The sequence below is a fragment of the Pelophylax lessonae genome (genome assembly GCF_965119305.1).
Source record: "Pelophylax lessonae genome assembly, chromosome: 12".
In the NCBI taxonomy this organism is placed as follows: domain Eukaryota; kingdom Metazoa; phylum Chordata; class Amphibia; order Anura; family Ranidae; genus Pelophylax; species Pelophylax lessonae.
In genome coordinates, this window is record NC_138779.1 from 18,380,991 (window position 1) to 18,397,489 (window position 16,499).

A 16,499-nucleotide genomic window follows, 5' to 3' on the forward strand; every position below is an offset into this window, starting at 1 on the left:
AACCTATTTGGAAAGCACATTAGCTCATGTCAACCAGCCAGCCAGCGTCCTTTGTAGTGACCCCCAGAAAGTAAAAACTAGTGGGTTTCTAGAAGGTATTTTATGGCTCGTTTCCACTGAGCTTTCTGGTATGGTACGGTTCGGTACGGTACGCTATTTATGCCGTTTCCATTATGAATGGTACCCTAATTCCGAACCGTACCGTACCACTTTTTGGTACCCTTTCGTTGGGGTACCAAGCACATTAGTACCGTACCAACAGGATGGAGCTACAATCTGAAGAACTTTGATTGGTTGACAGAGAATCGTCTATCACAGCTTTCCTGCTACACCACGCCTATCATGAAAGGGTACTATTGGCAGTGGAAACGCAATGTGTACCGTTCCGAACCGTACCGTACTGAACCGAACCGTACCGTACCACTCAGTGGAAACGAGGCATTACTTTACCAAATCACAGCACTAGCTAAAAAGGGCACTAAGGGTGGAAACAAATGCTTGGTGAAACGTGTAGGTGTGTATCGGCCCAACTAGACTACAAAGCTCTTCCCCTTGTTATGGAGAACATAGGGAGGTATTAAGTAGTTCTAACAGTGATAACACTGTCCTAACACACTCTGTGTCCTCGGGGTGACCACGCTTCTCAATATGGTTGTCACCGTAGATTGGAACAAAGCAGAGGGAATACAACTAACCATATAGACAGGAGAAAGAGAACAATGGTAGAGCAAGCTGACGCGATGGTGTAGAGATAATCTGGGTCCAGGAGTCACAAGTGTTGGTTTATTTCTATAAGGTGTTATGTGATCCCCCCTGCAAGTCCTATATTCATCTTTCACTGATCCAGATAGATATCCCCTCTTAACAGCTTGGGCCAGGCCCACATAAGTACAGTAACTCTTTATTCCATACTATAGAAAATTTGTGCATCTGTGACCATTAATACAGAACGTGACGGGAAATCCAAAACTTGCAGTTGTCAACAGGACAGAATTGAGATGCAATCTTCAAATGAGGACACCTGTCTACGAGGGATTTCCCTTCACTTTGGAGAGATCTCTTCTCACTTCCTGCTATATCTCTAGAACAGAACATGAAGGAAAACATGCTTAACTGGACACAGCAAATACTATATATGCCAACATATATGCCGCAAATGACAAAAAGAAAACAAAGAAAGCAGTGGCGGCTGGTGCTCAAAATTTTTTGGGGGGCGCAAAAATAAAAATGTAATAGGTATTGCTTCGCGTCAAAAAACGCAGTAAAAAATTGCGTGACTTTGAAGTCATGGTACAGGCATGGCACAGGTGATGGTACAGGCATGGCACAGGTGATGGTACAGGAGATGGTATAGGCATGGCACAGATATGGTATAAGCATGTCACAGGTCATGGTACAGGAGATGGTACATGCCCCCTTTCAATGCAGAGACCAGCGTACATGCCCCCTTTCAATGCAGAGACCAGCGTACATGCCCCCTTTCAATGCAGAGACCAGCGTACATGCCCCCTTTCAATGCAGAGACCAGCGTACATGCCCCCTTTCAATGCAGAGACCAGCGTGCGTGCCCCCTTCAATGCAATGAACACTGTGCTATGTCCCCTTCAATGCAATAAACACTGTGCTGTGCCCCCACAATGCAGAGTTCAGCGTGCATGCCCCCTTCAATGCAACTGTGCTGTGCCCTCTTCAATGCAATGAACAATGTGCTGTGCCCCCTTCAATGCAATGAACACTGTGCTGTGCCCCCTTCAATGCAATAAACACTGTGCTGTGCCCCCTTCAATGCAATGAACACTGTGCTGTGCCCCCTTCAATGCAATGAACACTGTGCTATGCCCCCTTCAATGCAATAAACACTGTGCTGTGCCCCCTTCAATGCAATAAACACTGTGCTGTGCCCCCTTCAATGCAATAAACACTGTGCTGTGCCCCCTTCAATGCAATGAACACTGTGCTGTGCCCCCTTCAATGCAATGAACACTGTGCTATGCCCCCTTCAATGCAATAAACACTGTGCTGTGCCCCCTTCAATGCAATGAACACTGTGCTGTGCCCCCACAATGCAATGAACACTGTGCTGTGCCCCCTTCAATGCAATAAACACTGTGCTGTACCCCCTTCAATGCAATAAACACTGTGCTGTGCCCCCTTCAATGCAATGAACAATGTGCTGTGCCCCCTTCAATGCAATAAACACTGTTCTGTGCCCCCTTCAATGCAATGAACACTGTGCTGTGCCCCAACAATGCAGAGTTCAGCGTGCATGCCCCCTTCAATGCAATAAACACTGTGCTGTGCCCCCTTCAATGCAATAAACACTGTGCTGGGCCCCCTTCAATGCAATAAACACTGTGCTGGGCCCCCTTCAATGCAATAAACAATGTGCTGTGCCCCCTTCAATGCAATAAACACTGTTCTGTGCCCCCTTCAATGCAATGAACACTGTGCTATGCCCCCTTCAATGCAATAAACACTGTGCTGTGCCCCCTTCAATGCAATAAACACTGTGCTGGGCCCCCTTCAATGCAATAAACACTGTGCTGTGCCCCCTTCAATGCAATAAACACTGTTCTGTGCCCCCTTCAATGCAATGAACACTGTGCTATGCCCCCTTCAATGCAATAAACACTGTGCTGTGCCCCCTTCAATGCAATAAACACTGTGCTGTGCCCCCTTCAATGCAATAAACACTGTGCTGTGCCCCCTTCAATGCAATAAACACCGTGCTGTGCCCCCTTCAATGCAATGAACACTGTGCTATGCCCCCTTCAATGCAATGAACACTGTGCTGTGCCCCCTTCAATGCAATAAACACTGTGCTGTGCCCCCTTCAAAGCAATGAACTCTGTGCTGTGCCCCAACAATGCAGAGTTCAGCGTGCATGCCCCCTTCAATGCAACTGTGCTGTGCTCCCACAATGCAATGAACACTGTGCTATGCCCCCTTCAATGCAATAAACACTGTGCTGTGCCCCCTTCAATGCAATAAACACTGTGCTGTGCCCCCTTCAATGCAATAAACACTGTGCTGTGCCCCCTTCAATGCAATAAACACTGTGCTGTGCCCCCTTCAATGCAATAAACACTGTGCTGTGCCCCCTTCAATGCAATGAACACTGTGCTATGCCCCCTTCAATGCAATAAACACTGTGCTGTGCCCCCTTCAATGCAATGAACACTGCGCTGTGCCCCCACAATGCAATAAACACTGTGCTGTGCCCCCACAATGCAATGAACACTGTGCTGTGCCCCCTTCAATGCAATAAACACTGTGCTGTGCCCCCTTCAATGCAATAAACACTGTGCTGTGCCCCCTTCAATGCAATGAACTCTGTGCTGTGCCCCAACAATGCAGAGTTCAGCGTGCATGCCCCCTTCAATGCAACTGTGCTGTGCCCCCTTCAATTCAACTGTGCTGTGCCCCCTTCAATGCAATGAACACTGTGCTGTGCCCCCACAATGCAGAGTTCAGCGTGCATGCCCCCTTCAATGCAACTGTGCTGTGCCCCCTTCAATGCAATGAACACTGTGATATGCCCCCTTCAATGCAATAAACAATGTGCTGTGCCCCCTTCAATGCAATAAACACTGTGCTGTGCCCCCTTCAATGCAATAAACACTGTGCTGTGCCCCCTTCAATGCAATAAACACTGTGCTGTGCCCCCTTCAATGCAATGAACACTGTGATATGCCCCCTTCAATGCAATAAACACTGTGCTGTGCCCCCTTCAATGCAATAAACACTGTGCTGTGCCCCCACAATGCAATGAACACTGTGCTGTGCCCCCTTCAATGCAATAAACACTGTGCTGTGCCCCCTTCAATGCAATAAACACTGTGCTGTGCCCCCTTCAATGCAATGAACTCTGTGCTGTGCCCCAACAATGCAGAGTTCAGCGTGCTTGCCCCCTTCAATGCAACTGTGCTGTGCCCCCTTCAATGCAATGAACAATGTGCTGTGCCCCCTTCAATGCAATGAACACTGTGCTATGCCCCCTTCAATGCAATAAACACTGTGCTGTGCCCCCTTCAATGCAATAAACACTGTGCTGTGCCCCCTTCAATGCAATGAACACTGTGCTGTGCCCCCTTCAATGCAATGAACACTGTGCTATGCCCCCTTCAATGCAATAAACACTGTGCTGTGCCCCCTTCAATGCAATGAACACTGTGCTGTGCCCCCACAATGCAGAGTTCAGCGTGCATGCCCCCTTCAATGCAACTGTGCTGTGCCCTCTTCAATGCAATGAACAATGTGCTATGCCCCCTTCAATGCAATAAACACTGTGCTGTGCCCCCTTCAATGCAATGAACACTGTGCTATGCCCCCTTCAATGCAATGAACACTGTGCTATGCCCCCTTCAATGCAATAAACACTGTGCTGTGCCCCCTTCAATGCAATGAACACTGTGCTATGCCCCCTTCAATGCAATAAACACTGTGCTGTGCCCCCTTCAATGCAATGAACACTGTGCTGTGCCCCCACAATGCAATGAACACTGTGCTGTGCCCCCTTCAATGCAATAAACACTGTGCTGTACCCCCTTCAATGCAATAAACACTGTGCTGTGCCCCCTTCAATGCAATGAACAATGTGCTGTGCCCCCTTCAATGCAATAAACACTGTTTTGTGCCCCCTTCAATGCAATGAACACTGTGCTGTGCCCCAACAATGCAGAGTTCAGCGTGCATGCCCCCTTCAATGCAATAAACACTGTGCTGTGCCCCCTTCAATGCAATAAACACTGTGCTGGGCCCCCTTCAATGCAATAAACACTGTGCTGGGCCCCCTTCAATGCAATAAACAATGTGCTGTGCCCCCTTCAATGCAATAAACACTGTTCTGTGCCCCCTTCAATGCAATGAACACTGTGCTGTGCCCCAACAATGCAGAGTTCAGTGTGCATGCCCCCTTCAATGCAATAAACACTGTGCTGTGCCCCCTTCAATGCAATAAACACTGTGCTGGGCCCCCTTCAATGCAATAAACACTGTGCTGTGCCCCCTTCAATGCAATGAACACTCTGCTGTGCCCCCACAATGCAATGAACACTGTGCTGTGCCCCCACAATGCAATGAACACTGTGCTGTGCCCCCTTCAATGCAATAAACACTGTGCTGTGCCCCCTTCAATGCAATAAACACTGTGCTGTGCCCCCTTCAATGCAATGAACTCTGTGCTGTGCCCCCACAATGCAGAGTTCAGCGTGCATGCCCCCTTCAATGCAACTGTGCTGTGCCCCCTTCAATGCAATGAACAATGTGCTGTGCCCCCTTCAATGCAAAGAACACTGTGCTATGCCCCCTTCAATGCAATAAACACTGTGCTGTGCCCCCTTCAATGCAATAAACACTGTGCTGTGCCCCCTTCAATGCAATAAACACTGTGCTGTGCCCCCTTCAATGCAATGAACACTGTGATATGCCCCCTTCAATGCAATAAACACTGTGCTGTGCCCCCTTCAATGCAATAAACACTGTGCTGTGCCCCCTTCAATGCAATAAACACTGTGCTGTGCCCCCACAATGCAATGAACACTGTGCTGTGCCCCCTTCAATGCAATAAACACTGTGCTGTGCCCCCTTCAATGCAATAAACACTGTGCTGTGCCCCCTTCAATGCAATAAACACTGTGCTGTGCCCCCTTCAATGCAATGAACTCTGTGCTGTGCCCCAACAATGCAGAGTTCAGCGTGCATGCCCCCTTCAATGCAACTGTGCTGTGCCCCCTTCAATGCAATGAACACTGTGCTGTGCCTCCACAATGCAGAGTTCAGCGTGCCTGCCCCCTTCAATGCAACTGTGCTGTGCCCCCTTCAATGCAATGAACAATGTGCTGTGCCCCCTTCAATGCAATAAACACTGTGCTGTGCCCCCTTCAATGCAGAGTTCAGCGTGCATGCCCCTTTCAATGCAGAGCGCCACAGCATTGTCCCCCAATAATTGCAGAGCGCCACAGCATTGTACCCCAATGATTGCAGAGTGCGCCACAGCATTGTACCCCAATGATTGCAGAGTGCGCCACAGCATTGTCCCCCAATGATTGCAGAGCGCCACAGCATTGTCCCCCAATAATTGCAGAGCGCCACAGCATTGTCCCCCAATTGTACCCCAATGATTGCAGAGTGCGCCACAGCATTGTACCCCAATGATTGCAAAGAGCCACAGCATTGTCCCCCAATCACTGCAGAGTGCCACAGCATTGTCCCCCAATGATTGCAGAGCGCCACAGCATTGTTCCCCAATGATTGCAGAGCGCCACAGCATTGTCCCCCAATAATTGCAGAGCGCCACAGCATTGTTCCCCAATGATTGCAGAGCGCCACAGCATTGTACCCCAATGATTGCAAAGAGCCACAGCATTGTCCCCCAATCACTGCAGAGTGCCACAGCATTGTACCCCAATGATTGCAGAGCGCCACAGCATTGTTCCCCAATGATTGCAGAGCGCCACAGCATTGTACCCCAATGATTGCAGAGTGCGCCACAGCATTGTACCCCAATGATTGCAGAGTGCGCCACAGCATTGTACCCCAATGATTGCAAAGAGCCACAGCATTGTCCCCCAATCACTGCAGAGTGCCACAGCATTGTCCCCCAATGATTGCAGAGCGCCACAGCATTGTTCCCCAATGATTGCAGAGCGCCACAGCATTGTACCCCAATGATTGCAAAGAGCCACAGCATTGTCCCCCAATCACTGCAGAGTGCCACAGCATTGTACCCCAATGATTGCAGAGCGCCACAGCATTGTTCCCCAATGATTGCAGAGCGCCACAGCATTGTCCCCCAATAATTGCAGAGCGCCACAGCATTGTTCCCCAATGATGGCAGAGCGCCACAGCATTGTCCCCCAATAATTGCAGAGCGCCACAGCATTGACCCCAATGATTGCAGAGCGCCACAGCATTGTCCCCCAATGATTGCAGAGCGCCACAGCATTGTCCCCCAATGATTGCAGAGCGCCCACAGCGTTGTACCCCAATGATTGCAGAGCGCCACAGCATTGTCCCCCAATGATTGCAGAGCGCCCACAGCGTTGTACCCCAATGATTGCAGAGCGCCACAGCATTGTCCTCCAATTATTGCAGAGTGCCCACAGCATTGTACCCCAATTATTGCAGAGTGCCACAGCATTGTCCCCCAATGATTGCAGAGCGCCACAGCATTGTCCCCCAATGATTGCAGAGTGCCAGCAGTGTACCCCAGTGATTGCAGAGCGCCACAGCATTGTCCCCCAATGATTGCAGAGTGCCAGCAGTGTACCCCAATCGATGCAGAGTGCATCGTGCGTGCTCCCTTCAAACTTACCTGGCGGCAGCGCGGCTCAGCTTCTTCCTCCTCTTCTGCGGCGGGTCCTTCTCCCTCGTCTCGCGGCGGGAACCGGCGGGCGGCCTCTCCTCTTCTCTGAGCGGCGGTGACGGTGAGTGATTGACGCACGCACCGGCACCGCCCCCATTCGACGTCAGCGATATCCTGGATGATGATTGGTCCAGGCTGCAGACTGGACCAATCACAGCCAGGATATCACGAAGGTGGGGGTGGCCAAGCGCTGTTTCCTGCGCCCAGGTTACGCCCCCAGAAGGCAGCCAATCGGCGCCTCTTCTGGGTCGTAACCCCCACCCCCCCTTTAGCCACCACATTGGCCGGCGAACCGATTTTTTTTTTTTTTTTCCGAACTTTATTGTTCTTTTTGTCTTTTTTTTTTTTTTCTTCTTTTTTTTTAGGGGGGGCGGCGCCCTGGCGCCCCCTATGCACGGGCCGCCACTGAAAGAAAGGCATCCAATGCATTTTGGGGGCTTTGGCTGCCTTTCCTTGTTTTTCTGTTGTCATTTACTGAGTCAAGAAAAAATGGATTTTTGTAAGAACTTACCGTAAAATCCTTTTCTCTTAAGCTCATTGACAGACGTAGTCTTCTTGATTCTCAAGAGCTGGGTTATGTTGTCTCCGCAGGAGTAGGACTAGGCAGAATGACAAAACGTTCTGGCTCCACCTTAGGGGCAGTCCCTGAGGGTATATCCTCCCTCTCTCTGCTACAGGGAATCAGTTCTGTTTAAAGCAGTACAGAGAATTTAACCCAACCCAACTCAATGATAGAGGGGCGGGTACTACGTCTGTCAATGAGCTTAAGAGAAAAGGATTTTACGGTAAGTTCTTACAAAAATCCATTTTTCTCTATCGCTCATTGACAGACGTAGTCTTCTTGATTCTCAAGAGCTGGGACATCCAGAAGCAGTGCCACAAATGAGGGGTGGGATTGACAAAATCAAATCCAATCTAGAAGGCCCAACCGGTGCCAAACTAGAAGTTTTAAAGGCTCATTATAAACAAAGAATGAGACTAAAGAAAAATTTTTCAACGGAAAAAACCCTCGAGGTAGACCACTGGTCTCCTCAAATTGCGGCCTGCAAAACCTTGCGGCCAAACGAGGCATCAGACGATGCCATTACATCAACTTTATAATGTTTAGTAAAGGTATGCACCGACGACCAGGTAGCCGCCTTGCACACCTGGACCACTGACGCCTGATGGCGAAAGGCCCATGACGCACTAAGTGCCCGAGTGGAGTGCGCCTTAACAGGGAACGGGGGCTCCCGACCCTTAATAGAATAAGCCTGTACTACCGTCTGTCTGATCCATCTGGAAATGGTCGCGGCAGATGCAGGCAACCCCTTTTTGGGTCCATCTGGGATCACAAAAAGTGAATCCGTCTTGCGAAACGAGTCTGTCGTTTTCAAGTATACCCTGATCGCCCGGACTACATCCAAGGAGTGTAACGCAAACTCCCGAGGATGACTGGGCTTAGGACACAGGGAAGGTAATACAATTTCTTCATTCAGATGAAATTCTGAAACCACTTTTGGTAGGAAGGATGGATTCGGACGAAGAACCACCTTATCTCTATGAACCACCAGATATGGTGAACGACAAGATAATGCGGCCAGTTCTGACACCCTGCGTGCAGAAGTAATAGCCACCAAGAAGGCCACCTTCTGGGACAACGTGGGTAGAGGAATCTCCCTAATATCTTCAAAGGGAGGTTTCTGAAGAACCGACAACACTAAATTAAGATCCCAGGGGGGTAACGGCGCGTGCACTGGCGGAGCCAGATGTCGCACCCCCTGGATGAAATTCCGCACCAAGGAATGAGTAGCCAAAGGCTTCTGAAAGAAGATGGCTAATGCTGAGACCTGACCCTTGATAGTACTCAAGGCCAGTTTCTGCTCAACCCCTTGTTGCAGAAAAGCCAATATTCGACTAATCGAATAAGACCGAGGACGGAACCCCAAAGGTTCACACCATGCAATGTAGGACTTCCATGTGCGATGATAAATCTTTCTGGAAGTCGCTTTCCTTGCTTCAACTAGAGTAGGAATAACTGAAGCTGACAAACCTTTGTCCTTCAGCACCTGGGTCTCAATAGCCAGGCCGTTAAAGCCAGCGATCGTAAAGCAGGATGGAAGATCGGTCCCTGAGACAGTAGATCCTCCCTGAGAGGAAGTCTCCACGGGACGTCCGCCACCAGTCTGACCATGTCGGCGTACCAAGCTCGACGAGGCCAGTCCGGAGCTACCAGGATTACTGGGATTCCTTCCTCCTCTATTCTGCGAAGAAGTCTTGGCAGTAACGCGAGAGGAGGGAAGGCATATATTAGCTGGTATTGCCCCCACGGGGCGATCAGTGCGTCTGCGGTTTCTGCTAGAGGATCGCGGGAGCGAGCCACGAATCTCTGAACTTTCCTGTTGAATCGTGATGCCAACAGATCCACATCCGGGGTGCCCCACCGTAGGCACAACTGGTTGAAAACGTCTGGATGGAGGGACCATTCCCCCTGATCCAGGGTCTGACGGCTGAGATAATCTGCCTGCCAATTCTCCACCCCCGGAATGAACACCGCAGAGATTGCTGGAACAAATCGTTCCGCCCAGTGAAGAATGCAAGCCACTTCTTTGGCCGCTCGGACACTCTTGGTGCCCCCCTGGTGATTGACATAAGCCACGGCCGTGGCATTGTCCGACTGGATCCGAACCGAGCTGCCCTGGAGCTGCTCGGTCCAGTGAATCAGACAAAGTCTGATCGCTCTCAGTTCCAATACATTTATCGGTAACCTGGATTCTTCCGGGGACCAAAGTCCCTGGACAGATAACTGACCGAGAATTCCTCCCCATCCGGATAGACTGGCATCCGTGGTCACTGTCGTCCAATATATTGGCAGAAATGACTTTCCCTGGCTGAGCATCGGAGACCGAAGCCACCATACCAGAGACTCTCTGGTCTGTTTGCTCAATCGGATCTGATTGTCCAGGGATTCCGGATTCCGATTCCATCTGAGAAGAATCTCTTGCTGAAGAATTCGGGTATGGGACTGGGCAAATGGGACTGCTTCGAACGAAGCCACCATCAACCCCAGAACCCTCATGCAGTGCTGTATCCTGGCCTAGGCCAACAAGGCCCAGGCCTAGGGCGGCACTTTGCAGGGGGGCAGCAAAAAAGCTGCACCCTGCACAAAAAAACAAAACAAAAACAGCCTCCTCCCTGCTCCCGCACAAAAAGGGTCCCTTTTAGTATAGTGTCAGCCTTATGGGGCAAATTGGGCCAGAGAGCAGGGTCTAGGAGGCAAATAAGTCTGGCTCTCACATAAAGAAGTCACACTGCTACCTGCCGGTATGATAATACCGGTGGGTGAGGACATTTCGGACAGACTGCAGGCCGCCAACCACACCTAATTCAACTGGCCTGATGGCCCACAATGCTAATAAGTGTTGCACTGCAGCCTAATGCTCCGCCTACCATCCTCCGCCCCCAGGTATGGCAGGCATCATGTCAATAATATAATTTCATTTCTGAAAACATGCTTGTCCTTGATTGAATGAGAATACTGAAATGCATCATATACAATTAAGGCTTTTAATTGTATATGATGGCAATAATATTTTGGACCTGCTCACATGATATGTACAATCGCAATATGTCACTGGATTAGTAAGATTATTCCAATCTTATAAGATATTTGGACTTGTGTTTGCTGCCACTGCTTATTATACCTATTTGTATAATGGACATTCTAGTCATTATACAAATAAGTGAAAATATTTCTATAATTACAATCAGTGGCAGCAAACACAAGTCCAAATATCTTAGGCTGCACTAATGGGCACTGATAGGCTGCACTGATGGGCAGTAATGAGGCGGCACTGATGAGGCTGCACTGATGGGCACTGATGAGGCTGAACTTATGGGAACTGATGAGGCTACGCTGATGGACACTAATACACTGTGGTTGTGGTCTATGGTTTACAGATGACAGAATGGGTCAGAAACAGGAAGGGGTGTGGCCTTCACAGGAAGGGGTGGGTCATATTTAAAATGAGGGGGTGCACAAGTTTAGTCAGGCCTAGGGTAGCACAAAACCTAAATACACCACTGCCCTCATGCAAGTCAAAAGGGAAGACCAGCTGTTGGACAGTAACAACTGGACTGCAGATTGAATCTTTCGGAGTTTCCCTACCGGAAGAAAAACTCTTGTCCTGACTGTGTCTAGAATTAGACCCAGATATTCGAGCCTCTGGGTGGGAACCAGAAATGACTTTTGCTGGTTCACCAGCCACCCGAATTCCTGTAAAGAAATCATAGTAATCTCTATGTTTTGTAGCAAGGTCTGAGGAGACTCTGCATGAAGCAGAAGATCGTCTAGGTAACCTAGAATCGATATACCTCTTTGGCGCAGAAGTGCCAACATTGGGGCCAACACCTTTGTGAAGACCCGCGGAGCCGTGGCGAGACCGAAAGGTAACGCCACAAACTGATAGTGGTTCTCCTCTACGGAAAAGCGTAGAAAACGCTGATGTCCTGCGAAAATGGGAATGTGAAGATAGGCGTCCTTGATGTCTATGGACGCTAGGACATCCCCTGGATGCAGGAAGGCTGCTACCGTGCGAATGGACTCCATTCTGAATCTTCTTATGTTGACGAAAGAATTGAGTGCTCTTAAGTCCAGAATTGGACGCACTTTGCCCTCTTTCCTGGGTATTGTAAACAGGTTTGAATAAAACCCTTGAAACCGTTCTGTCCAAGGAACGTGGACTACCACTCCTTGTTGTAGTAAATCTGTGACTGCTCTCCGCAGATCTTCTAAACGATCTGCGGATAGTCGGATATTGGAAGGGAAGAATCGCGCCGGTGGGAGAGATCGAAACTCGATCTTGTACCCTGACCTTATGACTTCGCAAACCCATTTGTCCGGGATTCTGGAAAGCCATGGATCCGGGAACCGGCGAAGACGTCCCCCCACCCCAGTTATGGGTGGGGGCGCACCTTCAGGCTTTGGATGGTTTATCTTCAGGTCTGGAGGGGGCGGGCTTTTGCTTGCCCGACCAACGACCCCTGACGCCTCCTGCAGGAGCTTTGGAGGACTTAGTTTTTTCACCCGCTGGACGAAAAAACCTCTTGTGAGCAGAAAAAGAAGGCCCTCGTCTTTGACGAGTTCCTCTACCTTTAAAATTTTGCGGTAAAAAGGTGCTTTTTCCACCGGTGAGATCCTTAATGATCTCATCTAAGTTGGCTCCAAATAGACGCTCTCCTAAAAAGGGGATATTAGCCAATGCTTTTTTGGAACCTTGGTCGGCTATCCAACCTTTTAGCCACAGTGTACGCCTGAGAACCACTGCTGAGACTGATGCTCGCGCCATTAATGGAGTGGCGTCTAACGCCGCATCACATACAAACTGTAACCCCTGTATCATTTGTTCCAACAAATCTGATACCGCCTGAGGGACTTCTTCTAAGTCCCGGCGTAACCACTTGGTCCATTCAGTTACAGCCTGCGAAACCAGACCAATAGCAATTATTGGTCTGAAAGCTGATCCAATCAAGGAAAACATGGTGCGAGACATAGCTTCTATCTTGCGATCCACTGGATCTTTAAAAGACGGAGCGTCTTCTAAAGGAATAACCGTGGCTTTATTCAATCTAGCAATAGGTGAATCCACCACAGGTGGTTCTGTCCATTTCTTAATAAGGGTTTCCTCAAACGGATAACGCCTGTCAATGCGTTTAGAAATATTAAAAGTGCGTTTTGGCAGACGCCATTCTTCTTCGATTGGATTGCCAAAACATTTGGGCAATGGAAAAACCTTTGCCACTTTGATGCGCTTTTTAGTCCCAAAAGGGATCTCAGTTTCAGCTATTTCTGATGGAATACCCTGTAACCTTAAAGTCTCTTGAACAGATACAATGAGTGCGTTTACCAACGCTTCCTCTCGGGCTATGGCGGATGCCGAAACATCCTCCTCACTGTCTGAAGAGACAGGACCCGAGACACCAATACCAGATGAAGTACCTGCAACTGTAGAAATAGGCTCAGAGTCTGAATCCGAGGTTTCAGATAATAAGGGGTTAGGCGGGGGTCGCTTTCTTGCGCCCTGTCCCTGACAAGCCACTTCCACCCGGGACACAAAAGTTTCCATAATAGCTGACAAAGATTCAATTGTCAATGGGGTGCTGGAGGATCCCGCAGACCCCTCGAGGGGATCCGGAGGAGATACATGAGTGGCAGGGTCCATGTTAATACAGGACACCTTTGCCAGCAAAACAAAAAAACTTTTTCTTTTTTTTTTTTTTTTTTGTGTGTCTCCCCCTAGCGAAATAGCGCCCCTCAGAGTACCTGCTTCTCGATCCCAGAGAGAGAGAGAGAGGGACCCCCAAGGCTCACCAACCGATGCAGTGCAGTTTCCAACAAACTGCAGTCAGCGTCTGTCTTACACAGACTGGAAGGAGCTGTTTGCTTTTTCCCGGGCAGAAGGCGTGGCTCCGCCCCCTGTGTACGCCTTCCGGCGTTCCCAGCCCTCCACGAGGTAGCTGGGCTCACAAAACATGGCCGCCCCCATAGAAGAGACATAAGACTCCAAAAACATGGCGGCCGGCGTGACCTGAGGACATACATGCATTCGGTCTACGGCAAAATGGCGGCAGACCGCCGATATCGTCTTCCCAGCACATCCACCTGCACTCTGCTAAGAGGTGACATATGGATGTACAGAGATACACTGCACATAAGGTAGGATTATACCTCCTATGTCTGCTGTAATGTTACAGTCTGCTGGGTAGAGTGTTAGCTCTTGAACCAAGTCCACTTCCCACAAACACATGCTGTATTACAAGGGGGACTTGTAAGTATCAGATATATACTGACCATATATGGAGGGGCCCATAATATATACTGCCTCATAATGAGGAAAAAAGGGAACGTTTACTCACCATACCGAACCGACAGGCACCCTCTCTTCACAATACCCTCTCCACCGGGGTGGGGGTTTGTGGACGCCTCGACTCTCTGGTACCTGGCGTCCAAGCGAGACTTTTAACTCGCAAAGTCAGTCCCTTTACTGGGACTCCGTCGCGGCCGACCCAGCGCACTGGTCTGCATGCGCTCGTAGGCAGAAACCGGGGTGACCACTGGATCTCAACATCCAGCCCGTCGCCCGGCCCCGCATACTTACTTGAATATGTCGCGGCCGACCAAGCGCAATGCCATGGTCTGCGCGCGCTCGTAGGCCGGCTGGGGTGACCACAAGTGTCGCCCAGTCCGGCATTTTTGCTTGAAGATCTCACAGGAAAAAAACACTGGAGAAAAACTACCTAAAAAATGTCTTTTTCTTAAAGAAAAAAAAAAAAGTCTTGCCAGGACCAAAAGATCCCAGCAAGGAACTTAGGTCCTTACTCCTGACTAGACAGAAAAAAACTGATTCCCTGTAGCAGAGAGAGGGAGGATATACCCTCAGGGACTGCCCCTAAGGTGGAGCCAGAACGTTTTGTCATTCTGCCTAGTCCTACTCCTGCGGAGACAACATAACCCAGCTCTTGAGAATCAAGAAGACTACGTCTGTCAATGAGCGATAGAGAAAGAACTTGTCTGACACCCCTTTTGGTTGGCATACATATTACCATCTCAATTCAGGTGACCTCTATTTGTTGACCGGGATCTCTTTTGTGTAGAGAACTGCCAAAAAGCCATTTTTTGTTAGAGGATCCATGTCTTCCAGTGCCTCATCTCCACCTCCCTTTAGATATAATTCCCAACTCTAGTTCTCATATTATAGTGGAACTCAACCTATTACTTTTGGGTAGTGAGGAAAGGTTAGATTCCTACTCAGATTATTGTCATATGTGGTGTCTCTGGGAGAAGAGGTTACGGGAAATCCCCCCAGTTAGGAAAACCGGTAGCAACAAGAACCTGACGCAAGTTGTAATCCTTGCTTTTTGGGTAGAGATGGGCTTTAAGATATTTGAATTAGACCTAATTTGTATATTAAGCTGTCCTTCATGCTTACCCATCTGGATCATACCGGGAGCAGTGTTTGAGTTGTGCTGATTCGGATGTCCCACCAACTGGTTGACTGATGGCAATTTGTTAATTCCACCATGGACTTTATTCATGGGTGAAAGAACCGGACCGTACGATGACTGAGACTGGATGTGTGCACTGCAAAGAAAAATATTGAAGATCTCATTCAACTCTGCAGCAAAATGACTGACATCCCAGAAACTGCAGTGATAAAATCAGTTTGGACAATAAAGAACACCCTCTAGTTGCAGGGGACTCCAAACTTTGGCCTGGGGGCCAGATGTGGCCCTTTGCTTGCCTTTATCTGGCCCTTGGGACACTCTTTCTCCCACTGATTTAATGCACTATTCCTCCCACTGACACCAACAAGGGGGCATTATTTCCTCCACTGATACCAATGATGGGATACTATTCCTCCTACCAATAGGGGCACTACTCCTCCTCCTACTGACCACCAACCCTGAGGCCCTCCTAAAGTCTGAAGGACAATAAACTGGACCTTTGTTTGAAAAGTTGGGAGACCCCTGCTCTAGTTGTTGATTTTATTACAGCATGATCCATAGGTTCACTAAGCAGCTAGGCATCTCCCAGTAAAGCAAAAGCATTGTATGTAGTAACTAAGTTTGCTGTAGAACAGACATATTTGCTTAATGCAATTCATATAACTGTACTGGATAAAGCCCAGGCATAATCCTGTATCAGGTTAGAAGAAAGAAAAATGCATGCACTGAATGTAGTTTGTTATACTGGAGTTCATTTGTAAAGGGATGGATCCAAATAAAAGACCCCTTGGTATCTTGTCCTTTACAGTGTCTGAGCTACAAATGGATTTGTGATTTAGAACTGTCTGTGGATATTTGCACCAATTCTGTAACTGCAGCATTTTTCGATTCCAATGGACCTGCTTAGGCTTCTTACACACGGGGCAATCCAACTGTAGTGCACCCAGGAAGGAGGTGCAGCATCCAGCCCCACGGTAGGTAGTTTTTCAAAGTGTATGGCAAGCTGCAACTGTATGGGAGTGAACTTTATACCATGTAGTACTGGTGTTTAGGGACAAGGCTCTGGAGTGCAGATCTTCTATGTTCCGGGACCTTGTCTGTGCAAGCACAGGGTTCTAAAAGCTGATACCACTCTGTACAGCCCCATCCA

At 49.0% G+C, this 16,499-nt stretch overlaps 1 protein-coding gene across 5 annotated transcripts in view; it reads right to left on the reverse strand.

The window, feature by feature from the left end:
• The window catches only part of TP73 (tumor protein p73), a gene marked incomplete at its 5' end in the record, with an annotated part of 321,522 nt that overhangs the window by 33,954 nt on the left and 271,069 nt on the right, over positions 1-16,499 (reverse strand). For all 5 annotated transcript variants that reach the window (XM_082273310.1, XM_082273309.1, XM_082273308.1 and 2 more), the window contains one exon: positions 15,334-15,485. In XM_082273310.1, coding sequence (XP_082129436.1) covers positions 15,334-15,485 — 152 coding nt within the window. The remainder of the gene's footprint in view (positions 1-15,333; positions 15,486-16,499) is intronic.